This window comes from Desmodus rotundus, chromosome 8 (genome assembly GCF_022682495.2).
Source record: "Desmodus rotundus isolate HL8 chromosome 8, HLdesRot8A.1, whole genome shotgun sequence".
Classification (NCBI taxonomy): Eukaryota; Metazoa; Chordata; class Mammalia; order Chiroptera; family Phyllostomidae; genus Desmodus; species Desmodus rotundus.
Genome location: NC_071394.1, coordinates 129,446,508 through 129,461,923, shown reverse-complemented (window position 1 = coordinate 129,461,923; position 15,416 = coordinate 129,446,508). Strand labels below are relative to the sequence as shown.

Sequence of the window (15,416 nt, the reverse complement as noted above, 5' to 3'; positions counted from 1 at the left end):
GTTTTATCCCAAATGTGGAGCTTTGGCAAAAGGTCCCTGGTTGGAGACTGGCGCACGTGGTCCAGCCTGGAAGGTCCAGCACTGCCTAAGAGACTGAGGCATCCACTTGTGATGATGGGGAAAGAACACCTAGTCAGAGCAGAAAGTGAAAAAACGAAGCCTCGAGCCAGGTGGGCGGATGGGGTGGGAGCGAATAGGTGCGGTCACGTGAGTCCCTAGGATGCCCAGACCCTGTAGCTGCTTCCTGTGCTGCTAGCTGCTTCCTAGCTGCTTACAGGAGAGGTGACCTGTAGAGCAGGAATTTTAAAAATCATGTTTGTATTACCCATTTTTAGAAATAAGATGGAAAATGATTTGGAAATAGGGCAAAAGTAGAAGCAGGGAAATCAATGAGGCTGCGTTTGTAGTTTTCCAGGAGACAAGTGAAATTGGGTTGGGGCGGAGGGGAACAGTCCGCATATTTGAGAAATGTTTTAGGGAAAAAAACGTATCAGAACTTCGGATGAATGGAAGAGAATGTCGAAGATGATTTCCAAGTTTCTAGCTGGTATAGCTGGGTGGCTTCAGGGCTATTGACTGACACAGGAAACCAAAAAGGAGCATGTTTGGAAGGGAAGAGCAGAAGTTCGGGTGTGTAGTAAGCTGTGTGTAGATAGATGCCTTTGAGTTATTAAAGAAAGGTAGAAGAGAACATGGGATATGGGATCTGGGCTCAGAAGAGAGGCTTCACCTACAATGTAAGGCCCAGGTCCCTTTTGCAATGAGACCCCAAAACTGCTCAAGTAAGAGCAGAAAAAAATGCAAGTACACCAATGATCGGAGCAGCATTATTCACCATAGCCAGAACGAGGAAGCAAGACAAATGTCCTCCAATGGGTGAATGGGTAAACAAAATGTGCTCTACACATACACTGGACTGTTACTCAGTCTCAAAAAGGAAAGAAGTTCTGACACAGGCTGCAACATGAATGAGTCTTGAAGGCTTGTGCTCAGTGAAATAAGCCAGACACAAAGGGACACATATAGTGTGATTCCACTGATATAAGTTACTCAGGTTCATAAAGGCCGGAAGTGGACCAGTGATTGCAAGGGCTCGGGGGAGGGGAGATGGGGAGTTAGTGTTTAATGGGTGTAGAATTTCAGTATGGGCTGATGAAAAAGTTCTAAAGATGGATGGTGGTTGCACAACAATGCCAATGTACTTAATGACACTGAACTGTGCAATTAAAATGGTTAAAGTAGGCCCTGGCCCCGTAGTTCAGCTGGTTAGAGTATCGTCCCAATACACCAAGGTTGCAGGTTCAATCCCCACTCAGGGCACACACAGGAATCAGCCAGTGAGGGCATCAGTGGGTGGAACAAGAAATTGACATCTATTTTTCTCTCTCTCTCCTTCTCAAATCAATTGTTAATTTTTTTAATTGTTAAAAGGTAAACTTTGTGGTAAAAATATTTATTTTACCACAATAAATATTTTTAAAAAGAAACTGTAAGACCTTGCAGATATGTGTGTGTGTGTGTGTGTACGTGTGCATAAAACGAGGTCTGGAAAAAGTCCTGCCATTGTTAATATAATGAGAACAGTTTGTGCAACATCAGTGTAACCTGGCAACCAAGGAGAGTGGACTGGAATGCACATGTGTGAACAATGATGACTTCACTGTACTAGTCAGTGGGGGTGGTAGATGCTGCTGAGCGAGCATGTGTACTGTGTGGCCATCGCATTACGAATGACTGAGCAACTAGGGCGATGAATCTGCTTTGAATTTTGCATTAGGCTTAAACATTCGTCCATGGAAACTATTCTGATGATTGAGAATGCTTCTGGGGACGATGCAATGAGTGCAGCGCAAATAAAAGTGTGGTACAAACACTTCAAAGATGGTTGAGAGTCTGTTGAAAGGGGTCCACATTCTGGAAGGCCTGCAACAAACAGAACACCTGAGAATGTTGAACGTGTTTAGGCTGCAATCAACAAAGATCGGTGCCTGACAGTGTGAGAACTAGAAGCTGACCTGGGGATTCCGAAACTACTGGGTCCAAGATTCTGATGCAGGGTCTTGGCATGAAATGTGTCGTGGCAAAATTTGTTCCATGGCTTCTGCTACCAGAGCGGAAGGAACATCGTGCAGCAGTTGCTAATCACACCGCCAGGAGAACTGTGTGCGGTCCCAAGGTGCCTACTTTGAAGGGGACTGAGGCATCATTGCTTTTGTACAATGTTTCTTGTATCTTCTTCAGTAAATGCCTCTATTTTTCATAGTATATGACTGAATACTTTCTGGACTGATTTAGTATATATGTATATTTAAGGAAAGCAAAACGTTTACCAACATCTTAAAAGAGCTTTTCTTCTGGAGGACCATCTTGGGGTTACCTGCTCAGTGGTGGAGGAATTGAGTATACGCCCATGCCCTAAAAAATCCCAACCACGATGAAGAGAAGTTGCCCCAACAACTGATAGTGGATACAATGCAGAAGCAAAAAGCAGCCCATCCTGGGGTTCGCTGATGGTGAGGGAGTGGCCAGCTGTAGGGAGTTGCTAGACCTAGGCACAGCAACTGGCACCAGAGCAGGCTACGGGCTGGGAGACTATAGCACAGCTTTGCTGAGCAAGGAAAGGCAAGATTTGGAACGTGGGACCAGGGAAGCAGGCAGCCACAGGAGGCAGTTTGGCCACAGGACACAGAGAGCCCAGGCCCCAAACAAAAGGCCCCGCACCAGATCAGGAGTAAGCAGTTGCAGGTCAGTACGGGCTGGAATAGTCAGGAGGGAAAGCACAGAGGAGGGCTAGAAGTCCTGGTTGGGCCTTGCAAGACAGGGAGGACCTAGAGAGGCAGGCGTTCCAGGTGGGGGGTAACTGCAGGTGCTAAGTGGGGCTCTGGCCAGTCTTCAGGACTCAAAGGAGCCTGACAGATGGGTCCCTACCTCCTGAGCTTCTTAGAGCAACTGTCCTTCCCCTAGCCTCGCTGGCTTTTACAGACGGGGACCACCTCAGCCCCCCCGTGGTGCTCCTGGGGTTGAACTGCAAGCATATCCGCTCCTAGTGCCCTGCTATGTTAATTTGCCAGAGCTGCCATAACAAAGCATCATAGCCGAGTGGCTTAAACAACAAATTAGTTTCCTCACCACTCTGGAGGCCACCAGTCAGGTCAAAGGGTCACCAAACTGGTTTCTTGGGGCCTGACTCTGGTTTGTAGACGAATGTCTTTCCCCTGTGTCTTCACATGGCTTTCCTTCTGTGCAGGTCTGTGTCCCAATCTTTTCTTCTAAGGACACCCTTCACAGCAGATTAGGGCCCACCCTCATGACTTCCTGTTCACTTAATTACCTCTTTAAAGGGTCTACTTGCCCTGGCCAGGTAGGTCAGTTGGTTAGAGCGTCATCCTGATACACCAAGGTTGCAGGTTTGATCCCTGGTCAGGGCCCACGCAAGAACCAACCAATAAATGCACAAATAAGTGGATCAACAAGTCAATGTCTCTGCCTCGCTGTCTCTCTCTAAAATTAAAAAAAAAAAGAATCTATCTGTAAATACAGTCACCTTCTAAGGTACTGATAGTTAGGACCTCAACACAGGAATTTATTGGGCGGGCCAAAAAGTCCGTTATATTTTTTCCATACGGTGGCTCTAGTAGCTTAATTGTCTTTACCGTCATTCGAAACAATTCTGTTAGAATGTATTGTGACAGCTGTCATATCAGCGTGCATTAAAAATAAAACATCAAAATTGCTGAATTTCTGTGCAGCTATTTTAATATTGACGTCGGAAGAAAATATGCAGCACTTTTAGCATATTATGCCTTATTATTTCAAGAAAGGTAGAAACACAACTGAAAAAAATTTTGAAAAAAACAACACAACTGAAAACACACAAAAAAATTTGTGCAGTGTATGGAGAAGGTGTTGTGACTGATCAAACACGTCAAAAGTGGTCCGTGAAGTTTCTTGTACTATTGACATTTTGGCCAAATAATTCTCTGCTGTGGGGCTGTCTCATGCATTGGAAGATGTTTAGCAGCACCCCTGGCCTCTGCCCACTAGAAGCCAATAGCAGGAGAGAGCCCACATTCTCAAAGTATCCAAATCAATAAAGTTATTGGTGAAAATGAAAAATGTGTCTTCTATTTTATGGGGAAAAAAGTAAGACTTTTCGTCCAACCCAATAGGAGGGGTGGCGGCATGGGGGGTGGGGGTGGAGGTACACAATTCAGCCCATAGCACAGGGTCACAGTGACATGAAAGGCAGTTGGTGTGAGAGACATCAAAGGCCAAGAGGTCCTGTGAGGAGGGGTCCTCGAAAGCTCAGGCAGTGGTGCGGGGATGGGCCAGCGGAAGTGAGACAGCAGAAAGGAGTCCAGGGTAAAGGGTGCCCTCCTAGTGCACGTATTTACTCAGAGATGGGCAGCGTTGGGAGTTCGGGGAAGCATAAGACTGGGCAAGCATAGACCCCATCACAAGGGGGCAGCAAACACCCATTCAGGCGCCTCAGTTCATCTCTTTCTTAAGACAACCTCCCCCTCACACCTGGCGAGCTGGGAGGGCCTCAGAAACACGCGGACATCCTTCCCCCATTTTACCGATGTGGAAACTGAGCACTGGACTGGGGGGTGGACCACTCAGGTCTCCCCGCAAGTGAGTCGAAGAGTCCGGTTTGGGACTGGGTCTTCTCCCTCCCAGTTCATTCTTTCAACACGTAGTCACTCAGCTGTGCGCTGGGCACTGTTCTAGGCGCTGCTGCCTAAAACAGCCAAAGGTCTCTGCCCTCATGAGGTCACAGTTAGTGAGGGGAGACAGACTTAGCACAATAAAGAATATACAGTAAAGTAGATCGCATAACTGCTACCCATGGTAAAAAGAAAAGGGAGGACGGTGAACTGGCTGGTGTAGTTCGGTGGATTGAGCGCAGGCTGCGAACCAAAGGGTCGACGGTTCGATTCCCAGTCAGGGCACATGCCTGGGTTTCGGGCCAGGTCCCCAGTGGGGTCCACGTGAGAGGCAACCATACATTGATGTTTCTCTCCCTCTCTTTCTCTCTCCCTTTCCCTCTCTCTAAATAAATAAATAACATCTTTAAAAAAAAAAAAGAGGGTGAGATATGAGGAAGGGGACATTTGTAATTTTGTCTCTTTGAAATCGAGTGATCGTGGAAGGCTTTACTAAGAAGACACTATTTAAGCAGAGACTGAAGGAAGCGGAGGAGCGAACCAGGGTGGTAGTGAGGGGAAGAGCATTCAGGAGGGAACAGCGCATGCGAAGGCCTGAGAGGAGGCTGCCTGGCAGCCTGGAGAACGGCAAGGGGGCCAGAGTGGCTGACCCGGAGGGAATGTTCTCTGTGTGTGTGTGTGTGTATACACACAAATACAGGGAGAGGAGGACGCAAATCTGGTGCACTGTGAACATTTGGGGAATTTTGGCAAAAGGAATGAAGGAATTCTTTGTACTACTTTTGCAACGTTTCTAAGTAAATCTGAAATGTCAAAATAAAAAGCTAAAACAAAAAACAGGGTATGACAAAGAAAGTGGAAAGACAAGATCAAATTGGGAGAAAATATTTGTGAGACATAACCAACAAAGGATTACCATCTAGAATATGTAAAGAACTCTGATCTGATACGTTCTCAAGAAAGATCATAAAAGAAAGAGAAAGAAGAAAGGAAAGGAAGGAAGGAAATAAACATGGGCACACGTCTTGTACAGGAACCGCCAAAAACATAGGGAAAGATGCCCAGCTCACCAGGAAGCAGGGAAAAATGCAAACCCAAACCACGATGAAAGTCTGCTTTATTCTCATCGGACCAGTGAGTCGGCGTCAGTCACAGACAGTTGGTGGCGAGGGTGCGGAGCGACAGGAACGCTCATCCACGGCGGACGGCGCTGGGAGTGGCGCCACCACTTTGGAAAACGGTTTGGCATTATCCAGACGGGTTGACACCTCACAGCCCTTGTGCCCCACTGCTGGGCACGAGCCCACTGCTGGGTGTCTGTGGACCTGGGAAAGACTGCCCACAGCGCCAGGCGGTGTGTCCAGCACGGACGTTCGTTCACAGCCACCCAAACGGGAACCTGCGAGCCTCCTCTGCTGCCACCTTCCTTGGATGACAACCCAGAATCATTGCAACACAGGAGGGGAGACTGAGGCATGGAGAGGGAAAGGGGCTGCTCAAAACACCATGTGGGGAAGAAAGGGAAGCAGAGGAGGGGAGGAGAGAGAGGGAGAGAGGGGAGGAAACTCTCCTGGTTTCACCTGGTAGACTGGTAGCCAGAGCTGAAGGGTCCCCATTGTATCCCTTCCCTCCCAGCCACCGCTGGGCACCTGGAACTTGGGGAGGAGATTCTGAGGCAGCGCCCCCTTCCCTCTGGCCCAGAAAGAGGCTCCCATGGGAGCATCAAAGGAGAAGCTGCTCAGTGATACAGTGCTCCTCTTCCTCCCTCCAGAGCGTCCAAGGCCCTTCAAGAACCCCGGGAGTATTGGTTACTTTCTCCCTGGAAAAGGCTCCAGCACGACAGGTTTGCAAATATGCAAGAAGGTGAGGGGCATCTGAGGCCCAACAGCGAAACAGAACCCCTCCCCAGCTCTCAGATGTCACTTGGCCAGCAGAAGCCACCCAAGCCACAATCTGGGGGCCCATTGGCTGCACGAAAGCCCAGTAGATTTGAAATTATGTTGTTGCTGTTCGGGGCCAGGCTTAATTCTTGGGCGAGGGGCACTCCTGTACCAGTGTCTGTGACTGGAAAGGAAGCAAGGGCGGATTTCTCTCTCCCCTGCCGGACACACAACGCCTAGTTCAGGCTGCTGAAAGGGAGGGCCTCTGGTGTAGATGGGGCCTTTGGGATTGCCCAAGGACACCCTCCAGGCCGAGAGCAGAAGCACAGCCAAGCACGGGGGACTCTGAGACTTCCTGGCCTCTGAATGAGTAGAGACGGGTGGCCCCCCGGGGGCGCCAGACCTGCTGGGTCAGGGCTGGGGTCACCTGTGACTCTCAGATGCCAGGGCCTTCTTAGCCAACGTGTCTGTGTCTGTGGGTAGTGGGGCACCTTGTGTCATGTTGCTGCTTCTGGAACATTAGGTGTGTGTCCCCATGGGACCACTGGGGCTGCAGACACTTTGTCCACCCCACTTGGGCAAGGGCTGCCCCATTATGGCTGCCCCCTCCTGACCGCTCCATTACAGCAAGAGGTATGTTGAAGGCCAAGAAGGGCAGAGGCTTGCCCAAGAGCCCACTGGGCTTCTTTCTTCATAATCCTCTGGCACTTGTGAAAGCGTTTTGCCTCATACATCTCTCAAAGAGGCGTGGAAGGTATGGGAACATTCCAAAGGAGCTGCGGGTCTTGGCTGCCTGTGCTGCTGGCTGAGCACAGGGTGGTGGCGTGGAACTGCTCACCTGAAGGGGAGCTCTTGCCTCTTGCTGGTGGAGGCTTTCCCCCAATGTCCACTTCCTGCTCCCTGTATCCTCCAGCTATCCTCTAGGGCCTCCCCCTCCCACTGCCCCAACCGCAGGCCACAGGGTCAAGTCACATTCGAAGTGTGTTTTGGAGAAACCCTGTCCTGGACACCAGGAATCCTGTCCTTGCCCTCTGCGGCTCAGCTCCTCAGCTCCTGCCGACCGGGACAAGACCCGCAGCCCCCCACTGATGGCAGAGCCCTGTGGGGGTGTCACTACCCTCCACTGGTAGCCCAGCCCCTCCCAGCCCCTCCCAGCCCCTCCACTGAGCCAGCTCTGTGCCTGGGCCCAGTTTGTAACCTCCCAGTGCCGGAGTGTCCTGTCCCCTGCTCAGAGCCTGGAGGGGTATGAGCTCCATGCTTGCTAGCGGTCTCAGCTGCACCCTGAGCCTCACTGCCCTAAACCCACCACACCTGAGGCTTCCTCTGCCTCACGTGCCGGCCCAGGTCCTCCACCCACACCAGCTTTAATCCTCCCCTCCCTTACCAGGTCAGAGTTGTTATCCCCGCTTTCCAGGTGAGGACACTGAACCCCACCCCAGAGAGACTGACCGAGAACCAGTAGGGTAGTGGCAGAGGTGGGGTTTGAAGCTGGGTCTATGGGATTGTTCTGCTGAGGCAGGGCTCCCACCATTGTATCCTGAAGCTGCTTTGGGTCAATTATCAAGCACACGTCGTTGGAGGATTTTTGTGCAGCCGTAATAGAGCTTGACCTTTTGAACTCGTACTCTGAAAGGTCTACCTATCCAAGCCAAAACAGCCCTGGCTGATGTGGCTCGGTGGATTGAGCTCCAGACTGTAAACCATAAGGGTCGCCAGTTCAATTCCCAGTCAGGGTACATGCCTGGGCTGTGGGCCAGGTCCCCAGTAGGGAGCACACGAGAGGCAACCACAGATTGAAGTTTCTCTCTCTCCTCTTTCTCCCTCCCTTCCCTTCCCCTCTAATAAATATTTAAAACATGGGAGCACCCTCTCCTCCTCAGCTTCTGAGTCCTCCTCAAGAGAGCCCCTGTCCCAGAAGCTAGGAATCCGAGCCCTCTCCGAATCCCAGCCCCATCCTGTCTGGGACCACCTCCGCCCGCCTTGTCTGCAGGAAGTGGCGGACAGTGAGGCGCTCCTGGGAGAGGTGCTGCCATCACAGTTGTGAGGGACTATGTGGTTTGTCAGGTCTTACGATGTTTTTCAAAGTCAGGCATCCAGAATTTTAAAGGTTGACAACCAATTTTTAAAAATGTATATAACAGGTATGTAACCTGGCTGGCGTGGCTCAGTGGATTGAGCGGTGGCCTGTGAACCAAAAGGTCACTGGTTCAATTCCCGGCCAGGTTCCCTGCTGGGGTTGTGCGAGAGGCAACCGATGGGAGGTTCTCTCCCTCTTTCTCCCTCCCTTCTCCTCTCTCTGTTTAAACTGTGTGTAACACTGTGGATGCCCATCTGAGCGCAGGTGCCCACCCGGACTGTGCACTAAGCTGAGGAACTGTTACATACGGAATTCATATTCTGGAAGGTTTGGGATCAAACCAGAACAGCCAGCCAGAGATGGCACAGAGTCCGGGACTGTCAGAGGTAGGGGCGACCTCCTCGTGGTACAGGTGGGGACACTGAGGCCCAGAGGGAAGGGACTTGCCTGACACAACACAGGTCTCCTGCCCCAGAAGCTCGGGGCTCTCCCCTCACTCCTAGTCCCTGACCTGTTGCCCAAACCTGCTTGCTTTTTAGCCAATAGTATTTCAGAACAGTGTATGTCTTGCAAAGGAAAGGAAAAGAGAGAGGCCCCTTTCAGGAAGGCACCCCCCCATATGTCACCAGAAGCCCTTGGGCAAGGCAGTCCAAGTAGCACCTAAAAGGGGCAGCAAGTGGCAGTGGATCAGAGGAGGGACAATGGCAGGGGCCTGGAGGGCACTGCTGCTGATGGTGGGCGTGGCAGTAATGGCTTGTGTGGCCCGACGCCAGAGAGATGAGGAGATTGTCACCCAGGCCTTACATGTCTTCAACTATGCACGACTAGGAAAGCCCCTCTTCCGCCTGCTGGAAGTCACCCCACGGCCTGGCTCGGTGAGCGTCCTCGGCCCCAGGCCAGGGAAGTGGGGAGCACCTGCCTGCAGCAGCCTGTGAGGGGAGCAGGCAGGAGAGAATGCCTGGCACAGTCCAAAGGCACTTGATTAACTTCAGCTATTGTCGTTATTGCTAAAATGTTTCTCCCACGGGAAGGTAAGGAAAGATCGTAATCTCAGGCCCAGCAGCTGGCTGGCTGGGAAATGCGGGGCTTCTCCCAGGTGTGCACTGTGGAGTCTGGGAGTTCGGCCTGCGCTCAGGCCCCCGGCTGAAGGAATATGCAGCCTTTTCGAAGGCCAGGCACTGAACGGTACTGGTCTCACCCAAGCCTCCCTGGGGGCTTCCAGTGCCCCTTCCGGCCACATCGTCTCTCTGGCAGCTAGCTGAGCAAGCGTGCAAGGCTGGTATTTTTGTGCTTGCTTCACAAAGAGGACATTGAGGGGCAAAGACAGGAAGTGACTCCTCCAGGTCGACAGAGATGAAGTGGTACCCTTCGGCTAGTTTCTAAAAGCTCTGCGCCCCTTGAATCTCTGCTGAGGCCACTTAAGAGGCCCAGGTTTTTGGTGGAAAGTGCAGACCTCAGCTCAGCCCCTTCCTGCCTGTAACTGTGACCTCTCTTGCCTTTGTCCCTTCATCCGTAAAAGGGAGATGATCACTTTTCTCTTGCTTCTATAGAACTCCACCACCACGACGCTGCTCAGCTTCAGGGTTAAGGAGACAGTGTGCCTCTCAGGACAGCAGAGACGGCTGCAGGAGTGTGCCTTCAGGGACGGCGGGGTGAGTCTGCCAGCCTGGAAGCAGGGGGTCCTCTGCTCTCCACTCCAGAGGGCTGCGTGTTGGCCCGCAGGCACCTCGCCTGGCCAGGAGAGGTTTCACTGTAGCAGCCTTTTTCAAAATCAGTTTAAGGATGTTTATTTCCACTGAGTAGCTGTGCGCCTCCAGTCCTTCCCAGCGGGCAGGTGCCTTTCCCTGGCCCTGGGGTAACCCTCAGCTTGCAGCTCTGGTTTGGCAGGATGGGGGATGTGCTGGGGAGGTTGTGGGGTACGTGGGTCAGCCGGACCTCTTCCAGCTCCTGTGCTCACTGCCCCGCAGGAGGAGAGGAATTGCAGTGTTGCCTTCTTCAGGCTGAAGCGTCGTCGCATCCTGTCGGTCGACTGCCCTCCAGGCGAAAGGCGCCAGCAAGAGGTGAGCCATTGGCTTGGGCACGTGGGGCCTCAGTTTCCTCATCTGAGGAATGGGGCCAATCGAGCCCTCCTCAGTACAAGTTGTCAGCAGGGATTTTGAGGAGTGGCGGGTTGTTTGGCAAGAGGGGAGGCGGGGAAAGACTGGCAGTGGGGGTTGGGGGAGCGCTGGGAGGGGTGCTCTGCCTTCTCAGGCGTAAGACTCCTTGGGAACTGACCCTCCTCCCCATCCCACGTTTGGGAAAACCGAAACCAGAGGTGGAAGCCTCCTGGCCAGGGAGTGGAACAGTCAGGGTGGACGTGTGTTGCAGAGCCTCTGGGCTCCAAGGGGGTGGGCCTGACTGGGGACCACCTCCAGCCCCATCCCCAGCGTCACTGCCTAGGCCTCAGTCTCTTCATCCCGGTCTGGTGAGAGGGGCCGCAAGCAGGACCGGAAAGGGGGTGTGACAAATCAGTGAGGGTGATGGGAGTGACAGCCCAGCATGACTTCTGCAGGTCTTCCGGAAGAAGCGATCTGCCGCGTCCCCTGAGGCGGCCACTCCAGATGTGGACAGCTCCAACCTGCCGCCTGTGATCAGGGACATGTATGAGAAGGCCAAGTACGACATCATCTCCAGCATCCTGAGGAATTTCTAGGTCTGGAGAAGGAAGCGGAGGCCCCACATCCCCCCCACAACCTCCTCCTCTTCCTATCCATTCACTTCCTCTGTTACCCACAGCACCCGCTTTCCTGCATAGTCTGAGCCCATGCACCTCCTTCTGCTTTTGCACACCTGCTTCCCTCTGCCTGGCCTTCTGGCCCATCCTGTGTCTGCAAATCCTACTCATCCTTCAAGGCACAGGCCCAAAGTCACCTCCTCCAGGATGCATCCCTGCCCTCCCCTAGGCAAAAGTGTTCATCCCTCATCAGAGCATTCACGATCCTCAAACCATGTGGCCAGACGGCACTGTGTGTTCTCACAGCTGTGCCCTTCGGAACCAGCTGCGGGTGGCAGTGGAATGAGTTTATCAATGAGGTGCTCCTGGGAGGGGAGTTCCTTTCATGCAGGACCCTGCGTACCCCTGCTCCCTGCCCAGTCACTGTGACAATAAATGTCCCTTCACATATGCAGGCACGTCCAAGGGGGGCCTCTCTCCATCTTTGGAGAGAGGCTCAATAAAATATTTCTGAAATAAATGATTAATTGAGCCCTGGCTGGTGTGGCTCAGTGGATTGGGTGCTGGCTTGCAAACCAGAAGACTGCAGGTTTGATTCCCGGTCGGGGCACATGACTGGGTTGCAGGCCAGGTCCCCAGTTGGGGGTGTGTGAGAGGCAACCACACATTGATGTTTCCCTCCTACTCGTCCTCCCTCCCTCCCCTCCCCTCTATCTAAAAATAAATAAATAAAATCTTAAAAAAAACAAAAAGAACCAAGGAGAGCTCTGCTTGGGAGGGAGGGGCTATGTGCCCCAGACCCTCCATCACTGGGCATCACACATCTTATCTCTTAGGGGAGCTGTGTCTGAAGTGCCCCCTGAACCATCCCAACAGAACAGGGCCTGAGGCCCTGGGGAGCCTCTGGAGGGGTCTGAGCGGGGAAGTGGCATGTTCTGGTTTCCAGCCTTACGCTTTCACTTCGGCTGACCTGTAGACTATGGACTGCAGGGTGTGCACAGGTGGACGCAGGAGACCATTAGGAGGCCACGGTGGTGGTCCAGGTGCTGAGGGATGTGCTGAGGGTGTGCGCTGGTGTGGAAGCGGAGGACAGAATTGGATTGGAAGTAGAATCAACACAACTGGGTCATGGCTGGCCTGATGAAGAAGATGAATGACTCTCATCCCTTCCCTCCTCCAAAACACCACTGGGTTCCTGAGTGAGCAACTGGGAAGGCAGAAGAGGTGCACTGCGAGGATGGGGAAAGCTAGGGGGCGACCACGTTCGGGGTTCCACGTTGGAGCTGGTCGTATTGGGACATGCCCAGCTGGACGTGTGCGTCTGTCTGTGCTGGTGCAGAGACAAGACTCCGTCCAGAGGCCCCCCTCACATATGGCAGAGGGGGGTGTCCGCTAGGGAGGGACATGGGATGCAGTCAGAGCTCAGGACTGAACGCCGATGCCTCTTATATTTGGAAGTTAGAAGGAGGTGCAGGGGGACATACAGGAGTGACAGAGGTGAATTTGAAGACAAGGAGAGGCGAGCATGCCCTGACAAGAGAGCGAGGGCAAATGAGGGGCCTGGAAGGAAGGAATCAGGCTCACTTTCGTAGTCTCAGTCTCTGGCAATGGGGCAAGAACTTGTTAACCCCAAAAGGCCAGCCCCCGAAGAGACCAGGAGCCCACCTTCAGGGGGTCCCCAGGCAAGTGAAGAGACTGAATTGGAAATTTAAAATCTTTCATTCAATAAAAAGCTCAGATGGCTTCACTGGTGAATTCTATCAAATGTTTAAAAAATAATACCAATCCTTCACAAAACCTTTCAGAGACAGAGGAGTGAGAAACCCCTCACTCATTCTGTGAGGCCAGTATCACCGGCCAAAGACATCCCAAGAAAAGAAAACTACAGAAAATATCTCCAGTGAACACGGATGCAAAAATACTTACCCAGACATTAGCACGCCACACCCAGCAACATCCATAGGATTCTATTGATCGCCGTGACTGAGGGGGAGTTATCCCCAGGATGCAACGTTGGATCAACATCTCAAACATCAATTAATGTCATGCGCCACATTAACAGGTTAAAAGAAAAAAATCACGTGGTCATCTCAATAGGTGAAGGAAAGATATTTGACAACATATAACACCCACTCGCAACAGAAGCTCCACCAACTAAGAAGAGAAAGAAACGGGACTGTCTAAACACTACGCTGTACACCTGAAACGAAAACAAAATATTAAAACAACCACAACAAGGTATCACGACACATACATCATAATGGGGCTAAAATTAAAACGACTATAGCACCTGTTGGTGAGGGTATGTAGCAAACCAACTCCCACAGGTTGCTCGTGATAACAGAACGCGGTACACTAACTTTGAAAAGCAGTTTGGCATCACCTGCAAAAGCTAAATAAACATCTATGACCCAGCAGTTCCTCTCTATCAAAAATGTATGTATGGCCCTGGCCGGGTGGCTCAGTTAGTTGGAGTGTTCTCTTCACACGCCAAGGCTGTGGATTCGATCCCTGGTCAGGGCACATACAGCAATCAACCAGTGAATGCATAAGTAGGTAAAACAACAAATTGATGTTTCTCTCTCTTCCCCCCTTCCTCTCTCTCTAAAATCAATAAATTAAAAAAAAATGTATATATGGCACCAAAAGATACACACAAGTGTTTATTGTTTATTCATAATCGCCAAGTACTAGGAAAATTTCTAAATGACCATCACGTGTGACATCGCGTTAGCATGAGCAGCAGTAAAAGCCAGTGAGTAGTGTTTGCCTTTGGGGTAAAGAGGAAGGGGCTCTGCTGCTAGTGAGAGGGGAGGAGTCCAGAGAACAACAGAAAAGGAAATGGGAAGTCAAGCAGACACCGGTTGCCAAAGCTCCCCAGCCCATTCTTCACAGATGGACGGCTCCTTGGTTCAAGCAAGGGGCGTAGGTTACATGGAAGGGCTACTTTGTAGGCACCTGTCCTTTCTCCCGCAGTCGAGCCCAAAGATAACCTGCCTGCCTGTTTTGGCACAGAAGTGCCTCCTATAATCTACACACGGTTTTGTCTCTTTCCCTCGCTGCCCACGCTGCTTCTCCAGAGTCCATCATAGTGCTGGGCAGCAGACCTCCACACACTAGGCGTGGAGGCTGCGTGATCCGCTGCTTCCGAGGTCAAAGACACTGCTCCCCTCAGGTGAACTGGACAGTGAGAGGGGAGATCTGGTCTCAGCTCTTGACAGTACTGCCGGGTAGTTGAGCCAGGTCGGTTAGTCCTCCTGAGGCAATTTCTTTATGCTAATGTAAGCCAGCTACCTACTCTGTGGGGACTCCTGAGAAGAGCAGGTGACAATCACAGTGTTTGTGTCAAACATGTGCGGGTGGGGAGGGTGTAGGACTGTCATGTCCTTCCAGAAACTGATCAAAGAAAGTTGCCATCCAAGTGCAATCATTACCCAAAGGGATGAACCTGACCGTCAGCTAACTTTTGGGAAAGTGTGAATGAAGCGTTTCATAACATCCACAACCCAGTAACCAGGATGTGCCCTCAGGAAGGCAGAGGTGGAATGCGGCTGTGTTTGGAGAAGTGAAAACAAAACCTAGGAGTCCGGTTCTCACACGGAAACTTGCCCACACCGGAGTCCCCAAGCTGCACCCCCTCCCCAGGGAACCGGCTCTGGGGAGGCACCTCCAAATGAGTCTGTGGTTTAAGAATTCTCCAGTGAGGGAGGGGAGGGCAAAGGGGGGATTCAGGGTGATGGAAGGAGGCCTGACTTCAGGTGGTGTACACACAATATACAGACGATGTATTATAGAACTGTACCCCTGAAACCTATATAGTTTTATTAACCAGTGTCACCCCAATAAATTCAAGAAAAATTAAATTAGAAAAAGGTTTTCCCAGTGACTTCTGTGCACCGAAGCTAAGCACCTCTGGTCGGGAGTGAGCGAGGAGCTGGGCCCGGTTCTGCCCACAGCAGGCGGCAGCCACGTGGCTCTGGGGGCGGTGGCGTTTGATGGCAGAGAGTGAAGAAAAGGGGGCATCCGAGAGAAGTGGTGATCTGGATGGGAGTGAATACTCACCATGCCACTGAAGTCTG

The 15,416-nt window shown here is 51.7% G+C and overlaps 1 protein-coding gene across 1 annotated transcript; it reads left to right on the top strand.

The window, feature by feature from the left end:
• The first annotated feature begins 9,314 nt into the window (after window positions 1-9,314).
• Window positions 9,315-12,042, top strand: LOC112309919 (15 kDa protein B). The gene is made up of 4 exons (XM_024566154.4): window positions 9,315-9,499; window positions 10,175-10,276; window positions 10,592-10,684; window positions 11,176-12,042. The coding sequence occupies exons 1-4, from the start codon at window positions 9,326-9,328 to the stop codon at window positions 11,314-11,316; spliced, it is 510 nt and encodes a 169-aa protein (XP_024421922.2). The 5' UTR covers window positions 9,315-9,325; the 3' UTR covers window positions 11,317-12,042.
• The last annotated feature ends 3,374 nt before the right edge of the window (window positions 12,043-15,416 follow it).

Coding starts and splice junctions, on each gene's coding strand:
- LOC112309919 (XM_024566154.4), top strand. CDS start 9,326: ATGGCAGGGGCCTGGAGGGCACTGCTGCTGATGGTGGGCGTGGCAGTA. Junction 9,500..10,174: donor TCACCCCACGGCCTGGCTCG/GTGAGCGTCCTC, acceptor TTGCTTCTATAG/AACTCCACCACCACGACGCT. Junction 10,685..11,175: donor GCGAAAGGCGCCAGCAAGAG/GTGAGCCATTGG, acceptor TGACTTCTGCAG/GTCTTCCGGAAGAAGCGATC.